The sequence below is a fragment of the Dermacentor variabilis genome, chromosome 9 (assembly GCF_050947875.1).
Source record: "Dermacentor variabilis isolate Ectoservices chromosome 9, ASM5094787v1, whole genome shotgun sequence".
NCBI lineage: Eukaryota > Metazoa > Arthropoda > Arachnida > Ixodida > Ixodidae > Dermacentor > Dermacentor variabilis.
This window is the reverse complement of record NC_134576.1, coordinates 75,997,246-76,014,141: the sequence shown is the minus strand read 5'-3', so window position 1 is coordinate 76,014,141 and position 16,896 is coordinate 75,997,246. Positions and strand designations below refer to the sequence as shown.

The window sequence follows — 16,896 nt, the reverse complement described above, 5'->3', positions numbered from 1 at the left end:
ACCACGCTTGCTCACACCAGCAATTTGACAGCGAGCGTCCGCGCTCATTGAGTGTGATATGTTCATGTTTGCTTGAGCACGGTGACACTATGCTTGTTAATGCAGTTAGTAAGCAAATGTTTGCAAGCTTATACGGCTGCTAAGACTACTATCCTTACTTCATATAACTGTCTACAAATTTGCTATTGCAATCGATGCTTCGCCTTTCGGGAAAAACTGCAATTTCTTTCAGTGGTTTACAATGATGTTCCACAGAGGGTTTTATGAAAAGTTCTTCATCTCAACAGTTCGTTCGAGTACTGTGCAAAAGCTTCGTAGCAGTGTTACTGCCTCTTGTCTTTTATCGATGGGTTCTTGGCATAAATTGGTGAGCTGCCCTCAATAAAACTATTAGTTGAAAATCAGCACACTGTCCTGTACCATCTTGGATTTATTTCCCCTGTGTGTTTATAAGTACTGTAACACTGTTACGAAGAATGCATCACCAACTGGCCTGCCAGCAAGCATTACTGAATGTGCATAAGCACTGTGGTGAAGTTAAAAGACACGAGAATGACCCAAGCACTTTTCTCTTCTTGCAAGAACTACACCACTGGTGTTTAATGCAAATTGAATGAGGGGAGAAGAAAGAGAGGCAACAGGTGGCTCACAGGCAGGCTCAACGAGTAGGTGGAAATAGGGCCCCGTGCGACCCGTGGAGGAGATGCGGCTCTGGACGTTGCAGGAGTAGTTTGCATCATCATTCTTCTCCAGGGAGGAGAAGTACAGGTTGCCATCGTGCGACACGAACACGCGCGGGTCCTCCTGGACGAAGTCCGGAAAGGCGTTGCGCACCCAGAAGTAGTGCACCGCCGGGTTGAACTGCGGAGGGTCACATGACACCGACTTTCCTGTGCAGGGACAAGCAAGGTCAACCATTAGGACCACGTGATCGCTCAATATTTCGTCACCACGTGTAGACACTAAACAGGTATGCGGAAAACTGTAAGTAACGAGACTGTCACGAGCGAAAAGAATAAGGGGGTCTGAGGGACTTGCGACTTTTTGTTAGTTACAACCATAGGGAAAAAAAATATGGACATTGAAGGCGGGGAAAGCATGGCAAAATTAACTCTTTCTTTCTTTAATTAGAAGAAATAATGAAAGAAATAATGACAAAAGGAAAAACGAAAGTATGTACACGAAATGACATTCTAAATCTTAGGTACGGAAAATAGAGAAATGTGCTTGCACTGCTGGCAGATGCAAATTAGTTTTAAATAGCAGCGACAATATTCACAGCTCGAAAATTTGATAAAATGCATTGACCAAGGTACTACCAAGGTACCTTTTCGGCTACCTTACGTTGAAATGGTCGACACGGGGACAAAGTTTGCCATCGACAGAGCAGTTTCACAATGCGATGCGTCTGTTTTACAGCAGACAACGCATCGGAGGAAAAGAGTGCTTTCACACACTCACGTCCCTGATCGGTTGACATATGCTGTAGCTTCCGCTTAGCTGCCAAGATATTGTCAGACAGAGTTTAGACATTTTTTCACTTCTCATCTGTCGCTTCGGCTCGAATTAGTAGCCTTTATATCCTTCTAAGCTGTTCAAGAACTTTACTGCGCACCATGTTTCATCATACGCCATGCAGTAGAAGTTGAAGTAGTAAACGTCAGAGTCTGAACCGGGACTAATCATTGCGGCTGAAGGCATAACCATAGGTGCACACCGGCGCTCGTGTTGTGGCCCTGTGTTCTTGTTTGCATTAATTAATATAACTGCACTGGAACCTCGATAAACGAAAATTGCTTAAACGGAACTGCCTCCTAAACAGAACACCATCCTCATGGTTGGTTGGCTTTGCATTCATGCAATTGTATTCAGCTTTGTCTCTCAGTAAATGGAACTCCTGATAAACGGAACCAATTTCCCTGCTCCCTTCAGGTTCTGTTTAAAGAGAGTCCACTGTACAGACATGGGTTTTCAAAAGCAAGAAAAGGAGCACTGATTAAACATCTGAAGCCAACGTTAAAAAAACTAGTATGAAAGAAGGGACGACTTCAATGATGAGTGACACTTACCCCAGAATTCCTTGCCGCTGTCACTGGCTCGGTTTTTGTTGAACTCTCCAATGAAGCCAAAGCCAAGAGAAACAGAGCGAGACAGGACCCTGCCGTACTTATTCTCAGCCAAGCAGTGGTACTTTCCCCTGTCTGTGGTCTAGATGGGAAGGAAAAAAAAAATTATTGACACAAAAAATGAACACGTTGTGACCGCCGTTTAGCTTTTGCCAACGAACAACACCAGCGCTGGTACATCTTGTGTCACTTTCTGTCACATCAGCCCCGACCACTTTGGCAGGCTTTACCAACATAGCCAACAAAGAGCTCGTCACTGCGCTCTTTCCAAACAAAATGCAGCTTCCCCCGTACAAATGCTCATACATACAAATACAATAGCGAGCTGCTGGCAGGCCAGAATGGTCACGCTGCTTCTTATTTTGTCTTCATACTTTAAGTCACAACAATCATCTACTTTGAACAGATTTCAGGTTCCTTCTCACTTTTTCAGCCATAGTGACTGCTTTATAAAGAAAGAAAGTCTACAAAGAGAGCAGCAATGTAAATCTGCTTATTTCTTACAGTTTCATATGTTTTTCTTTTTGAAAGGGTGAATTTTACCTATCTATTCTTAAAATGTTGTTGTTCTCTTCTCCTGTTTGAGCAGTTCGTATTCCACTGGTCAGTCTGGAGTGAATTCACATACTCCGCTGGCCACTTCAATCAAATCACACTATGGCAGAGTAGCTCTCTCGCTCCGCCACCACAGCCCATCTTCAGCCAGAGATTCAAGTGTGTGCTGCATCACTTCAGCTAACCGAAGCAACGAGTGTGTCATGTCCTAACGCTCTGCATATGTATCAGCACACAACACTGTGCCTATCTGCATGATGGCTACATTTTACGCTAACCAAAGGCTACAGACAACAGAAGTAGCAACACTGAAGCTGCCCCGATGCCTTCGCATTCATAACTACATTAGAAGAAATGAATGGTCCTCATCTGCGGTCGTGGCCATGGGTGGCGTTGGCTAACATTCCCACACGCAGATCTAATACACATACACAAACACCCAATACACTGCATGGCTAGACAGTTACAGCCATAGCTCAATGGGTAGAGCATCGCATGCAAACTGAGGAAAATGTGGGTTCAACTACCACGTGCAGCAAGTTGTCTTTTCAGAAAAGTAAAATACCAAGCGAGCAACTTTCCTGTTTACGTTCTCCAATTCTTTCCACACCACTTTACCGCACCCCTTTGCACGAAAAGTTGTCTTTTCATCCACTTTCATTTACTGTTGGCTTTTACACTTGCGACTACTAAAAAATTCACTGACGATTACGATACTCTCTAATGCGAAGTTTGACTGCAGCTCTATCTGCGATTTCATTTTGCGATGTATTGGCTGGCACAAACAATTTGTGTTGTGCAGCAAATTGCAAATGGAACGAAGTGTGGTGCAACTGCCTCGCTAACCGAGAGATCACGAGAGGCAGCGCCTTGTTTTCATATATGGTATTGGTGGGCGCACTTGCTGCATACCTTATTGACGGCGTCATCAGCAAACAGACAATGCGCATCTCGCAGCAATCACTGCCACAGAAAACATCTTGCACGACACTATGCTTTTCTTCTCAAGCTTTAGCCATACCCTCCTCTGCTTTCCACTGCATGGTTCTGCTGCACCCTCATCCTCCGCTTTCCTCCTCGTGCTTTCTTCACTATCATTCTCTTTCATCCTCTGCTTCGCTCTGCCTTCGCTCTTTCATCCTTTGTTGTGCTCGTTCACTTGGTTACGCCGAGGGACGGCGACACTGAACGCAGGAACAGGCGCCCAAGAGTTGCGCTCTAAAATCGAGCCCTTCGGCTTCCCTCCCCTCCTTCTCATTCAGGACAGAGCAGAAGTCTCACTGTTTTCGGAAGTGGCCAGACACAGGAAACTTCTGCGACACTCTGTAGTGCAGCATATTGGTTTTTGATTTGCAACATCCTGAGTGCTCGGTTCACGGATTCAGACAACACTTCTAAGCTGACCAGCAGAATTTTCCATAGAGCAAGGACACAATTATGCCTAAAAGAACCATTGGGTAGTTGTACACTCTCCTACTCACTCTTGAGACAGGAGGAAAGAAGGGTGACACTTGCTTAGTGCACATACCTGATCGGGGTTATGAATTATCAAGGTCCCATCCGTTTGAGTGTACCGACCATTGGAGAGTGGGTCAATGCGAATGTTTAGGAGTTCGTCATTTGAGTACTCCTCCTGAAGAAACAGTAAGAAAAAGGAATGGAGGACAAGAAAAACAAACAAAAACAAATTGTGACTGAGCAATTTATTATTTATAAACCCCAAAAAGAAGATTTAGCTGTTTCACACAAAAAGGCCCATGTTAGGCTACAGGTCATCACCATCAGGAATGAGCATGAACCTCATTTACAAGTACAAGTACTGTAGAACCTAGTTCATACGTACTGGAAAAAAAATATTTGCGAGAAAAAATGCACTAACCAGGAAAGCATACAATCCGAAGTCACTAATAAAATTGGCAGACTTGACTTAGTTGAAATCTACAGAAGGCAAAACGTAGCGCGAATTGTTGCAGCACAAAATGCCGATGTGCACAAAGCTGGTGGGGGCCGAGCAGCCCAAGATGTGCGTGGTCGTTTTCACAGATTCTGCAAGCTCACGTTTGTGTTCTTCAAATTCGCCCCGAGTCAGCAGCATTTTAAAATGGGGCCTTTTGGTGAGAAGTTTGAACGTGGACACTCGACACCAATCGTTGTGGCATGGGACGCCGATGCGCGTGGAGCTGGCGGCGCCTAAGTGATCGTTGTCGTTCAATTGGAAATTGTCGTATTTCTTTCTTTGCAAAACCAGAACAAAATTCAGCTTGTGGGTGGTTCCAAAGTATGATGCTTATGATGCTGCCTGAGCAAAACATGACACTCAATCCACACCACCTGCAGCAAGGAACAGTGGCGTATTTGGATTATAAGTTGTTAAAAGCGTGCAGTACACTACCAACAACACTACGTCACACACGCTGTGGAACAGGTAGGTGAAGATGCTTATCGCAATAAAGTTGGCGGTGACAGCCGTGAATGCGGTGTGCGACAACTGGGGAGGAGGTTTGCTGGAACCAGAATAGAAAATTGAGCACGCGCTGGCATTTTTCACGTGAGATGGGTGGGCGATTACTGCGGGGAAGCTGCTGCAGTGGGTGGCTGCTGCTCTCGATCGCGTGCGCCTCTTGCCTTTTCTTGTTTACATGGGACCTAGCAGACGAAAAATGTATTATACAATCGCATTTTATCGGTTTACTGAATGCTGGTGCAGAAAAATCATATTCTCCGGGAACGTATGAACCAGTAAAGAAGAAGGCTAATCACATAGGGTCATTTCTTGTGTTCTCGATCGCGCTGAGAAATTGTGCGTAACGGGATCATATTGACGAGGTTCTAGTGCAGTTGTACCACAAGATTAGCCACTTCTCAACACTGCATTACTGTTGTGCTGCAGGTATAACTACAAGACAAAAAAAAAATTATTTCTTAAGAGGCAAATGCACATCCTGGTGGGCATTTTCCTCAATCAGGAAGTAAACGTCAATATTTATCAAGCTGTAGGAACTGAGCTAAACGGCACATCTGAAGGTCACAGTGCAGCTGGTATTCCCACCAAAAATTCCACCTGTACCAACAAGAAAGGAAAAAAAAAACGCTGACAGCTACATGTTGATGCTATAGAGGTTAAAATTATGACCTGGCATTTCCATGGTGTCACAGTGCTACTACGTACTGCTGAAAGCTGGGCTAGTTGGCTGCTGGCATTATGAAACATGGCATCATGAAGACATAGACATGTCCGTCCTGTGCGCACTGCACTTATGTCTTTGTCTTCCTTAGCACTGCAATCATGTTTCATAACGTCACAGTGACTTTTACAAAACTCACATAGACAGTGGCATCAGAACTGCCCCTAGGCTAGTATTTCAAGAAAAAAGAAAGAAACATTAAATTATGGGGTTTTACATGCCAAACCTATGATCTGATTATGAGGCATGCCGTAGTGGGGGACTCCGGAAATTTGGACCACTTGGTGTTCTTTAATGTACACCTAATCTAAGTACCAGGGTGCTTTCACATTTCATCCCCCTCGAAGCGGGGCCGCCGTGGCTCGGATTCGATCCTGTGACCTCATGCTTAGCAGCCCAACACCTAGGCTAGTATTGTGAGAAAATTTATGCCTACAGCAGGTCTATCATTCAGCTTCACAGCAGACGCAGACAGAACAGGCACATGCAATTGTACACCACAGGGCTTTAGGACCGCGAGTGCCCACCTTGAACCAGTGGTATGTGGGCGGCGGGTTTCCCTCAGCCACACAGCGCAGGGAGATGTCGTTGGTCTGGCTGCGGCCGCTCAGGTCGAAGATTATCTCCTCGGGCTCCTCGACAAAGTAAGGGCCTCGAGGAAGCTCCTCTCGGTTGGTCAGGATGTAGCCAAAGTCTGTGAGCAGGGGGTGGGGCAGGTTGAAAAGGCCAGGAAGTGAAAAAATTTGGCATTCTGCTCCTTGCAGGGCAGTGGAGGGCTTACAGTCAAACTTCTAAGCTGGGATGGACAGTTGGGGACCGTTGGACGAATTCGTACATTACTCTGAAGAGGGGCGTGCCAGCAAACAGAACAGAAAAGCAGGGAAGGAAACCGAGAAGAGACAAATACGAAGTGTTGAAGGTAGGGTTGTGTATGGGTGTACCATTCAGTTTGTTGAAGACACCATTTTAATGAAATAAAGTCTGTCGCAAGTCCAGCTCACTACCTTCAACACAGTAGTATTTGTCTCTTGTCAATTTCCTGTTTTCCTAACCTGTTCTATGGCATCCCGCTACCGCGAGTTGGCTTACATTCAGCATGGCAAACAGCCAAGACAATGAGACAGTGTATTTGTTCTGCTTGTATCACTTGTCCTGTCAACTGTACTAATTGCCCTTTAGACAGTCAAAAATCAAAAGCAACTGAATTTGAGCTCTTCTTGGAACTTTGCAGCCTGCTGTACTGTCAGGCACCCACCAGCTTGCAACATTGTGCTAGTTTTTGCCCAGCTACAAAACTTTCAAAAAGAGCTTTCAAAAAAGTACACCTCTGCTGTCTTCACAAACTAGATCCATACCCTTAGCAGGGGTACAGGCAGTCAAAAAGCAGCAAATGGCATTAAGGTACGAAATGCCTGTGTTTTCATGGGGCTCTTGCACAATACAGTGAATTCCTTAGTGCCTCAGCCTATCTCACCACGCCTGCCCAAAGCAGTCGAAACACGAAGCAAATTACTCTGAAAAAGACCTGGTCTATTATGCCAGGAACCAAGTTATCATTTAACAACAAATCTCGTGTTTAATTTATATCAACACAAAAGCAAACCTTTATACATTTATGCAGTCCAATCAGTGGTCAGTCACTTAAACTTCACAAGTTTGTTGTCCTTGCTTATTTCTCTTTGCTTGCATAAAGAAGAAAAATTAAAACTTTCTTTTATTTGCTCTGCTGTTCTCTTTCACTTGAAGAAAGAAAAGAAGGTCAGCCTAGCATGTGACTGTCTATTTTATGTCATTTTTTTTTTTCTATCATCCAAACCCGTTACAGTGGTGATGTTAGAGTATGCCAGGAATGACTGCGCTTGGCAACAGTGGAAGCTCACCTTCCACATAGGCAACTTGCGTGCTGCACAAGACGTCGACAGGTGCAGTGATCTGGTTACAGACCAAACTCTTTCCGACGGAATAAGAATTATTGGCTTGCATCTTCTCCACAAAATATCGCACAACATTATCGATTCTCCACCACCACTTGTAGCATAATACACTTGCAAATTCCAACACATTAAAATCCCTGTTGTTTTATTCGCCCAGACTGATTCACAAGTGTCCAATTCTCCAATGGCACAATTTTCACAATTCTGTTTAGCTAATGCAGCCATCTTTGTGTCCATACAGTGTTTCATCATTATTTTACATTTATTTCTGCTGACATAATTTCTTTAATAACCCATCGTACAATATCAAGGTTTTATTGTTTCATTACATTAGGCAGTGGTCATTTAATTTTTGAAGACTAATAAATTCTATTGTGTGTTATGCATACTTGTTTCTTATGTGTTCTGAATATATTGTCGTGTTATGCCATTTTCACGCAGTGCACCACGCTAAAGGCATGATGCTGTTAATCGCCATCTACTCCAATAAGAAAAAACACCGATCAGCTACAACAATGAGAAATACTACAGGCACGCATGTCAACATTTGAACGTTGCACATACCGAGAGGTCGTTCCTGGATGTAAATCTGGAACAGACGCTCCTTGGGTATCTCACAGATGAATGCCAGTTCATCTCCTGGAGCTACCTTCTGCAGACCCCAGCGGTTCAGCTCAGTAGAAAAGCTGCACAAAGCAGAGAGAATAGAAATTGGGAGGAGAAATTATTTTAAAGTTCATGAAAAGAGCGGATTTCCTTTTTTATACGCATCTACTTTGCCATTCATATCTGAAAGATACGATGCCAGGAATGCTTATAGCAGTCCTTTTTTACTGTCCTTGTTTAAAAAAATAGCAAAAAGCACTGTGAATTATTTATTTCTATGTCACTATTACAAGGTACACAGTGCAACCATTGTCATGACGAGTTAATTCGTCATCGGCAGTAAGGGGTCAAAGGTGAAGCTAATGTCAAGCGAAAAGTGCAACTTCCTCTAATGTCACACATGCTGAAAGAAAACCCTTGTGTCTCAAATCGTGCAGATATACAAGACAGAAGATTTAGGCCTAAAGAGCACTCTCAGTGGCACATGAACTCGTTAAAATGTACCACCCTTGTATGCAGACCTGTTACAACCACCTTCAAATGCTCCTCGAAGCTCCCACCTTTAACCTCAGGTTGTACATACTGTTACACAGGAACAATCTTGTCCTACAGCCACAGCAAGCTGTAACCCAGCACTGCTGTTCTTACGAACATACTTCACACATAGTCCTGAACAAGCCTTTAAGCTTCAAGGTCTGAAGCAAACATTTAAAAATAAAAAGTAAAAGAAAAAGAAAATGGGTAATAAATCTGGGAGTTTACGCGCCAAAAGCACGATCTGATTATGAGGCATGCCGTAGTGGGGGACCCCAGATTAATCCTGACCACCTGGCGTTGTTTAACATGTACCCAATGTACACATATTACATGGACGTTATTGCATTTCACCCCCATCGAAATGTGACTGCTGCAGGCAGGATTTGATTCCGCTCCTTCAGGCTTAGCAGTGGAACACCACAGGCACTACGCCGGATCTGAAGCAAATATTTCAACTGCTTGCAGCCCGTCTCTCTCTCCTAGAGTATTCGAAAGTTCTTCCCAACATTGCGTTTAAGCCCATATAGCTTATGCAACGTGGTCACCATGTAGACGACCAGAAAGGAATGATTTGTAGCACGCAGCCAACTGCAGGAAAGCTATAAATCCGACATGCAGGCAAGCTCCTTTGCGCATAAACGAGTGACTTGCTTACTTATAGGAGACATATTTCCAAAGGTAACCGTCCTGCTGAGGCAGCCAGAGGTTGTCGATGTTGCTGAACTGGGCGTTGTCACCTTCCCAGGTCCACACGTTGTCACCACTCTCAAAGCCACTCGTGAACCATCTGGAGAAGCCCAAGCAACAAAGATGCATGATTGAAATTAAATTCTGCAAAGCTGGCACACTAAAGGGACACTAAAGAGTAACACTAAATCAATTCAAACTGATTAATTATTCTTTGGAAACTCTACTGCCGTTAATTTCCCAACACTGGGTGGATTATTAGAATAGAAAATGAAGGTCAAAGTTATATTTCTTTACTTTCATGACAAAAACTCCATGTTGGTACGTCAGCAAGACGTCACAGATTTCGAGGCACTTTATCATGTGTGGCTGGATTGGTTCAGTAAAATTTACAGAAACTTGGCATGCTCAGTCCTTGGCTCCTTTAGAATACAATTTAGTCCAATTTTACTGATCGACAATTAACTAGGCCCCAGCAGCGGCCGTCAAAATCCAAGAGGTCGCGGCAAGTTGATGCACGAACTTAAAGGCAGCATCGCCACCCGCCTGTTCTTTTTGCCCCATTTTCTGGCTTACTAAGTGACTGCTCGTTTTTGGTATCGTACACGGGTCATTTACTAACCCACGTGAAACAATTTTGCTCTTTAGAACTGGTAGTTGCAAATTATTCACTATGTATGCTTTTATTTTAATGTGACCAAGAGTAGTGGTTTGGGCAAGTTGGAAATGTCTGGCCATAGCAAATAGCGGCATTGTTGTAGACATTGCAGATGGGGAACAAGGGCGGATACGATATACACAGCACCTTCTTTCAACTAATTTTTACGTGAGGAAAAAGAAAGGGGGGGGCGGGGGCACTTGAATGGAAACATGTGCCGCTAAAATGTTGCACATGCGTGGTTGCTCGTAATCCTATTGCATGTGCTATGATATAAGTTTTTGTATTTGCAAGGCTAACGAAAGTTTCATCTTTTATGTTCTTCCCGTTCCTTATCCACTAGTGTGCAATAGCTCAGTGCCTGCTGTGGTTGGCCTACCAAGTAAAGCTTACAGTGGCCCTGTATAACGTACAACTATTCCAATCTGTCTTTATTCTAAATTGGCTATTAACCCCCCTTGACAGGTCAAAATGGCTCGAGCCCAGCCCATGTGGGTTGAGCCTGAGCCATTTTGACCTGTCACGGAAGGCAACAGTCCTCTTCTGGACTGCTGCATTGTTTACAGGAACTACAAGCCCTCTGCACCACAAACTAGCATACCTGCAAATTTGTGAACTTTAAAATTAGTAAAAAACCTTGCGGACATGACATCGGAAGGGGCATTTTATTTTAAATCTCGCCCTGAGCACACACCTCTTGTAGGCCGATTTAGAATAAAAGCAGATTAGAATAGCTCTACATTGCACCGGCCTAGGCATATGAATTGCTACAACATTACTAAATTGGACTCGGCAAAAATTAAAGCAATCAGTGCGGAAGTTTCTGATTTATTTAAAGTACTTCTGAGCAAGCATTTTTAATCTAACTTAGTTGGAGCAATAACATGAACGTCTCAAATGCTGCAACTATATATATAACATAAATGAAACTTAACAACACGTTATCATAACCAGCACAGAATTTGGCCCACAAAAGTCATTATAGGCAAATATATGTAGGCAGAGCAACCAGTACTTGCCAACGAGCCTATCAGTGCCAAAACAATGGCTAGTAGCATTAAATACAGCATGCATAATAATATGAACCAAGCACAGGATGGAAAAGGTATATGAGAACTCAATGATGACAATACTTAAGATTGACAAGAGCTTCATTGATGCAATATGCATTACAGCAGTATTTTTCAATACTTACTTATGACGCATCTGAATAAGATATTTTGCAGGAGCGCAAACATAAGTGCTTTTACTACATTTTCCTTCAGCTTTGGTGTTGTCTGTTGTTTAGATCGTCATTCTTAAGATGGCTGTGCTTGAAGCAGCTACTTTAGAGATGACAGTCAAAACAGACAGCACAGACAGTGCCATAACACAAGGTGAACGCACTAAAAGCAGTTATGCTTATGCTCTTGCAAAAGATATATTTTTCAGACACATCATGACCCCAATTATCAATGCAACAATAAAGATCATAAATGAAGGGGTATCCTACAAAAACAAATGAAAGACAGTGCTTGACATAAGCTATCCCTCTTTCACTGACAAACAATCTTGCATCCAACTGGCCCAAACTGGCTGCACTTCTGGACCGTTGCATTATTTACAGGTACTACAAGCCCACTGCATCACACACTAGCATGCCTGCCAATTTGTGAACTTTAAAATGAGAAAAAACCTTGTGGACGCAACATAGGAAGGGGCATATTTTTTTAAAGCTCGCCCTGAGCACACGCCTTTTGCGGGATACATATGAAAGGAAACTTGCAACAGCACAAACTGACAAGCAACATACTGTCTTAGATCACAGTCACTTTTTCAGCAACTTCGCTGTTGCCAATTTCGCCTGCTTCGGGAACTTGATAGAGTAAACGTGCGCAAAGCAGGTATTCCCATGCTTTCGTCTACAATCAGAAAACTTGCGCAAAGCAGGTATTCCTATGATTTTGTCTGCAATCAGAAGATTTTTAAGGGTATGGTCGGAGACCTACTAGCGAAACTTCTTTGCGAAGAGAATTTATTTTTCTTAAGTCTTTACGAAACATTCATAAAATTGTAGAACGAGCCCAAACTTGTAAGCGTTACAGAAAATTCAGGAGAGTTGGAAGGTAAGCATTAGATAAAAGAAGACCACTCACATGCACCACAACCTACCCACGTAACTGCCCGCGGATTGCTCACCTCCGATGCTGAGGGTCATGCTCCCGCAACCAGTCGATGACAAAACGGTGCTCTTCAAATGTGTTCACCGAGATCAGATCACAGTTGTAGGCTTGGCAGGCCTCCTTGGCACCATCCCGCGTCCGAGTCGGAGAGCGGTTGAACTTGTAACACGACTGGCCAAAGTCCACCCATCCGCGGGGACACTCCTGACCACAAACGGCTAGGCAGACAATGGCAACAACAATGCCCATTAAGAGGAACCCTTGTCACGTGTGCAAATCAATGCAATCGTTTCTCTCTTTTTCTCTTGAAAGCGAAAATGTAGGAAGTGAGCCCACTTTGTTGCAAATCGTACGCATTAGGAACTGACGATATCACGGTAAAAAAAGAATGCAGCCTGCGACATATAAAATATCATTTTTTGTTACAATCATCCTAAGAGTGGGAATACTTCCTCAGCCTTCCGTCGCCAGTAAAGCTTTGTGTCTGATATCTCATATGTACTGGATTTCTAAGTAAACTCGGTAGGATAAGGCTTGTAACATGGCTTTTTAAACATTTTCCCTTTACACTTACATTTTACCACACTCTTTCACTATATAGTTATAATTTAGTGTTTTGCATTCTTATGTATATTTTTGACGCATGCCATGTACAGGGGAGGGGAGTCAGGTTTCTCTTACGTATACTTGGCACTTTTTGCCTACGCCTGCCGAAACCTTAAATAGAAGCAAGGAAATCAAATCATCTTGTAGAGCTTGGCTGACATATGCAATACCTTCTGTAGTGGCAGCATGAGAGAGTGCGAAGCAGGTCCCTCTATACATACTGTCACCCTACACAAGCAAAACATTTGCTCTGCGACCAAGGCTCACTGATACATGGATTGAGTGAGTGAGTTAGCATAGTGCAAAAAATAAAAAAAGAAAGACAGAAAAAGAATGAAATCGCAAGAAGAGGACATGACCAGAAAGACGGCACTAGCTCCTAAGTGGCTAGCCCTATGCATGAGTTCATGTCCCCTCGTGTCTATGTCTTGTTTTCTGCTATGCTAGCACTCCGAGGTGGTATTTAAACAAACTCATATCGTAACTTTGAATGTAACTCTGAATGGGCATGTTTCACTCATTCATGACTATATTAGTGTCAAGGCTTCCCATGACAGTACTGCACCTATAAGTTCACTAAATTGGACACATGACTGATAATTTTCAATTCCCACTAGACTGCACACTAACACACTCGCGTAGATCACCCAACCACGGTTTATATACTTTTGGTGTGAACTGTACATATCTGAACTTCAGGGACTAATAAAAGCTTTTCCTCTTTAGGGTACAAACCCATCATCAAATGCAATGACCTCACGTCGGCAACATGTCCCTTAGATTGTCTGTGCCTTCGTTAGGCCAATTTTGAAGAAATGAAGCCCTAGATATTTTACTATGCAGCTTTTACCAGATGTAGTCTTGGTAGAATGTTAATAGGCAAAGTTTCATGTAGAGCAGCTTATCCTGCTGGATAAAAACTTAACAGCAATAAATGCATAGCTAACTACAAAAGATTTTGGAGAGCAGAATTCCCTAGAAGGTTAGTTATCCTCAAAACTTTTCCAACCTCCCAGTGAGCAAATTAGTGGCAATATAGGATAGTATACAGCGCCCCTCTCCATTTGAGGGCAGATGATCTGGATGCAACATTTTTTTTTTTTGTCAAGCTCCACGCATCAAAAGCTTTTGCAGTATGGGGAGCTGTTGTAAGTCGCAAGTCAATAAAAATTATGTGGTTCGATAATACCATCTTATATTTTTAATAACAACATACATTTTAGGGCATTCAACGTGCGCCTAACTGGACGTGTCATCAAAAATGCCACTGAGCAGAGAACAATAATAAGCTTGTCACCGAGCTGGATTTAAGCTCACGACATTCTGTTTGCCAGGATCTCTAACCACGGTACCATGTCGGTCCTTTCCATTTTCTTTTGACAGTACTTATTGCAAAGAAAAAACAAGACAGATGAGCATTCAGAATCAGCATAGCGGCCAATACAGCCACATTTTGTGTCTAGATGAGCAAAACCACCATTGGATAGGACAAGTAACGATGCAAACATTTCCTCCCCTAAAGATATGATCGCTGAGCCAACCAATCTTCAAAAGTGCATTTGGTAAATGATTATGCAGCTGAAAGACGTTTATGGCTAAAATAATATCAGAACGGAGTGGTATACTCTGTTGTTGAAGCATTTATTACGATCTCCCATTTAGTTTGTCTATTTAAATGTGCTACGACAGCTTCGGTGAAGTGATGGAATAGTGGGATCATGTTACGTAGTTTTACACATGTCCAACAAGGCAATTAGATGCTCCACTTTGCAAAGGACTAGAGCCTGCCATCATAAGCAGTGAAACTTTATGTGCAACACTGAAGAGACAAAAACAACCAGTCTAGTTCTCTGCTGCCATAAACAGTGTTTCCCTCCACTTGGAACCAATTCAATCTATTACTCTACTAAACCACAAGTTATTTTTTTTACCACTTTCATGACATACCGATCCTGCTCAATTTTGGCTGAAATATCCTCAAAGTTGCATTTGGTCTCTAATACACACTATTGTCTTCAGTATCGATGGGGGATATAGTTTTATCTTATTGTTTTCCTTTTTCAACACTCTTTGCAGACCCCTTAGAGTACAGGCAAATTTCAGATATCATACACATCTAATTTAAACTGAAGCTGGTGTTCATGGCTTAGAAGTGTATGTCATACACACTCCAAAACCTTTTTATTCTCCAGCAATATTTTCCTCCTATGAATCATGTATTACTGCCTGCCTGTTTCACTTATCCGCTGTATTACTGCCTGTTCACTTATCCGCTTTAAACTCTGCTGCAAGACAGATGAGGACTTGGGAAGTCATGCAGTTTGCATACATTTTCACAGAATCATCCACACCAATTGAGCAAACAAAGCTCACTGCATATTTTGTGTGGATGTATTGCTTGAAGTGTATCCTGAATTACATAAGGATATATTCTTTCTTGCGCATTTTAAAGCATAGATCTTGTGTTAATTGTCACTGGAATCACGTTTACACGTCATGTGACAGCCCAGCACCTGTTCACTCAGTGGTTATGTCGTTTTCCTGCTGGGTACGTGGTCGCGGTTTCGAATCGCGACTGCGCATTTCGATGCGGGCGCAATGCCAAAAATTGCTCGCGCACTTAAATTTAGGTGAACGCAGTTGACGAAATTAATCCGGGGCCCTCCACTACGGCGTCTCCCATTGAGATTTAACAGTGTTGCTTTAGGAAGAATCAATCAATTCGCTTTAGGAAAATGGATCTGCACATGCCACATCACGCAGCACGAAAGAACACTTGTTGACTGCGTGAATTCACAAACGGCAATTAACCGCCAGTTTACTTCTGTGGTGCGCAAACGCCTTCCCCAAACGGACCCGGCGTGACCTCCATACTTTGTTTACGTGATGAGCGCACATCGGTTAGGGCGGAGTTAGCTTCCAGCATTCCCTTGCTTTCCGAAAGTCCTCGCAGGAACGCTAGCGCACAGACAGTTTGAAAAAGCCACAGAGAAACATATGCCGCGACACAAATCGGAGAAACATCCTGTACGTTACTACGTACACGCGTAAATGTGGTGGCCGCGTGCTAATTTATGCCAGTTCAAATACCAGCGGGTTTTCCTTTTTCTTCCGATTCAAAACGACACGAGTTTGAAAAGAACCGCTAGCGTGCGGACCGTGCGTTCGCCACAAAGTAGACGCGATAGCGAAGAGTTCCAAGCACGCACAACGACTGTCTATTGTTTTCGCGAGTAATTTACTACGAGAAACGGGGCGTATGTATATGCGCTAGCCCGTTGAGTCAACGTTCGAGAGAGATGACACATACGATGTCGAATAAGTACGTGTATACTCACCGCTTGCGAAGAATAAACATAGCAGGCCGAGCCTCGCCGCATCGATGGTAGGCATCTGAGGTGCAATAAAACGTCGCCGATTAAGACTCAATCAGCCGGATCGGCTCAACGAGCGAATCGTCGGGTTACTTCCGAAAAGCATGCCAACATTCCTCCCGTAGCGTGGCGGACACCCGAACGGTCGCCACACGCTAAACACCACAACACCGACGACGAGCTGGGGATGCGACAGATCCTCTATTCGTTTGTGATAACACAATCGGCACAAAACGTGCGGTCACTTACGGCTGAGGCGTTCAGTTTTTTTGTGTGTCGCTGTCACGCAGACATAACTTTTCCCACTTTACGCCGCACTCACTCACACTCACGACCGACCACACCTCGTCGGGCAGGCCGTCAGGCACTTGGCATCCGCAAGCGTAAAAATTCAAAATAACACCTTGCGCCACCTGTCAGGTACGCTTGAAAGCAGCGTTGATATTTTTTGGTGATCTCATTGCCG

General features: G+C 43.5%; 1 protein-coding gene across 1 annotated transcript in view; it reads right to left on the bottom strand.

The window, feature by feature from the left end:
* Cont (Contactin) overlaps positions 1-16,812 on the bottom strand; it is a 69,866-nt gene extending 53,054 nt beyond the window's left edge. The window contains exons 1-9 of the mRNA XM_075668486.1: positions 16,680-16,812; positions 16,395-16,449; positions 12,467-12,668; positions 9,599-9,730; positions 8,365-8,486; positions 6,394-6,560; positions 4,210-4,314; positions 2,070-2,208; positions 651-890 (exon numbers count right to left, since the gene is read on the bottom strand). Of these exons, the coding sequence (XP_075524601.1) occupies positions 651-890; positions 2,070-2,208; positions 4,210-4,314; positions 6,394-6,560; positions 8,365-8,486; positions 9,599-9,730; positions 12,467-12,668; positions 16,395-16,449 (1,162 nt within the window). The 5' untranslated portion in view covers positions 16,680-16,812. The remainder of the gene's footprint in view (positions 1-650; positions 891-2,069; positions 2,209-4,209; positions 4,315-6,393; positions 6,561-8,364; positions 8,487-9,598; positions 9,731-12,466; positions 12,669-16,394; positions 16,450-16,679) is intronic.
* Positions 16,813-16,896: the final 84 nt, after the last annotated feature.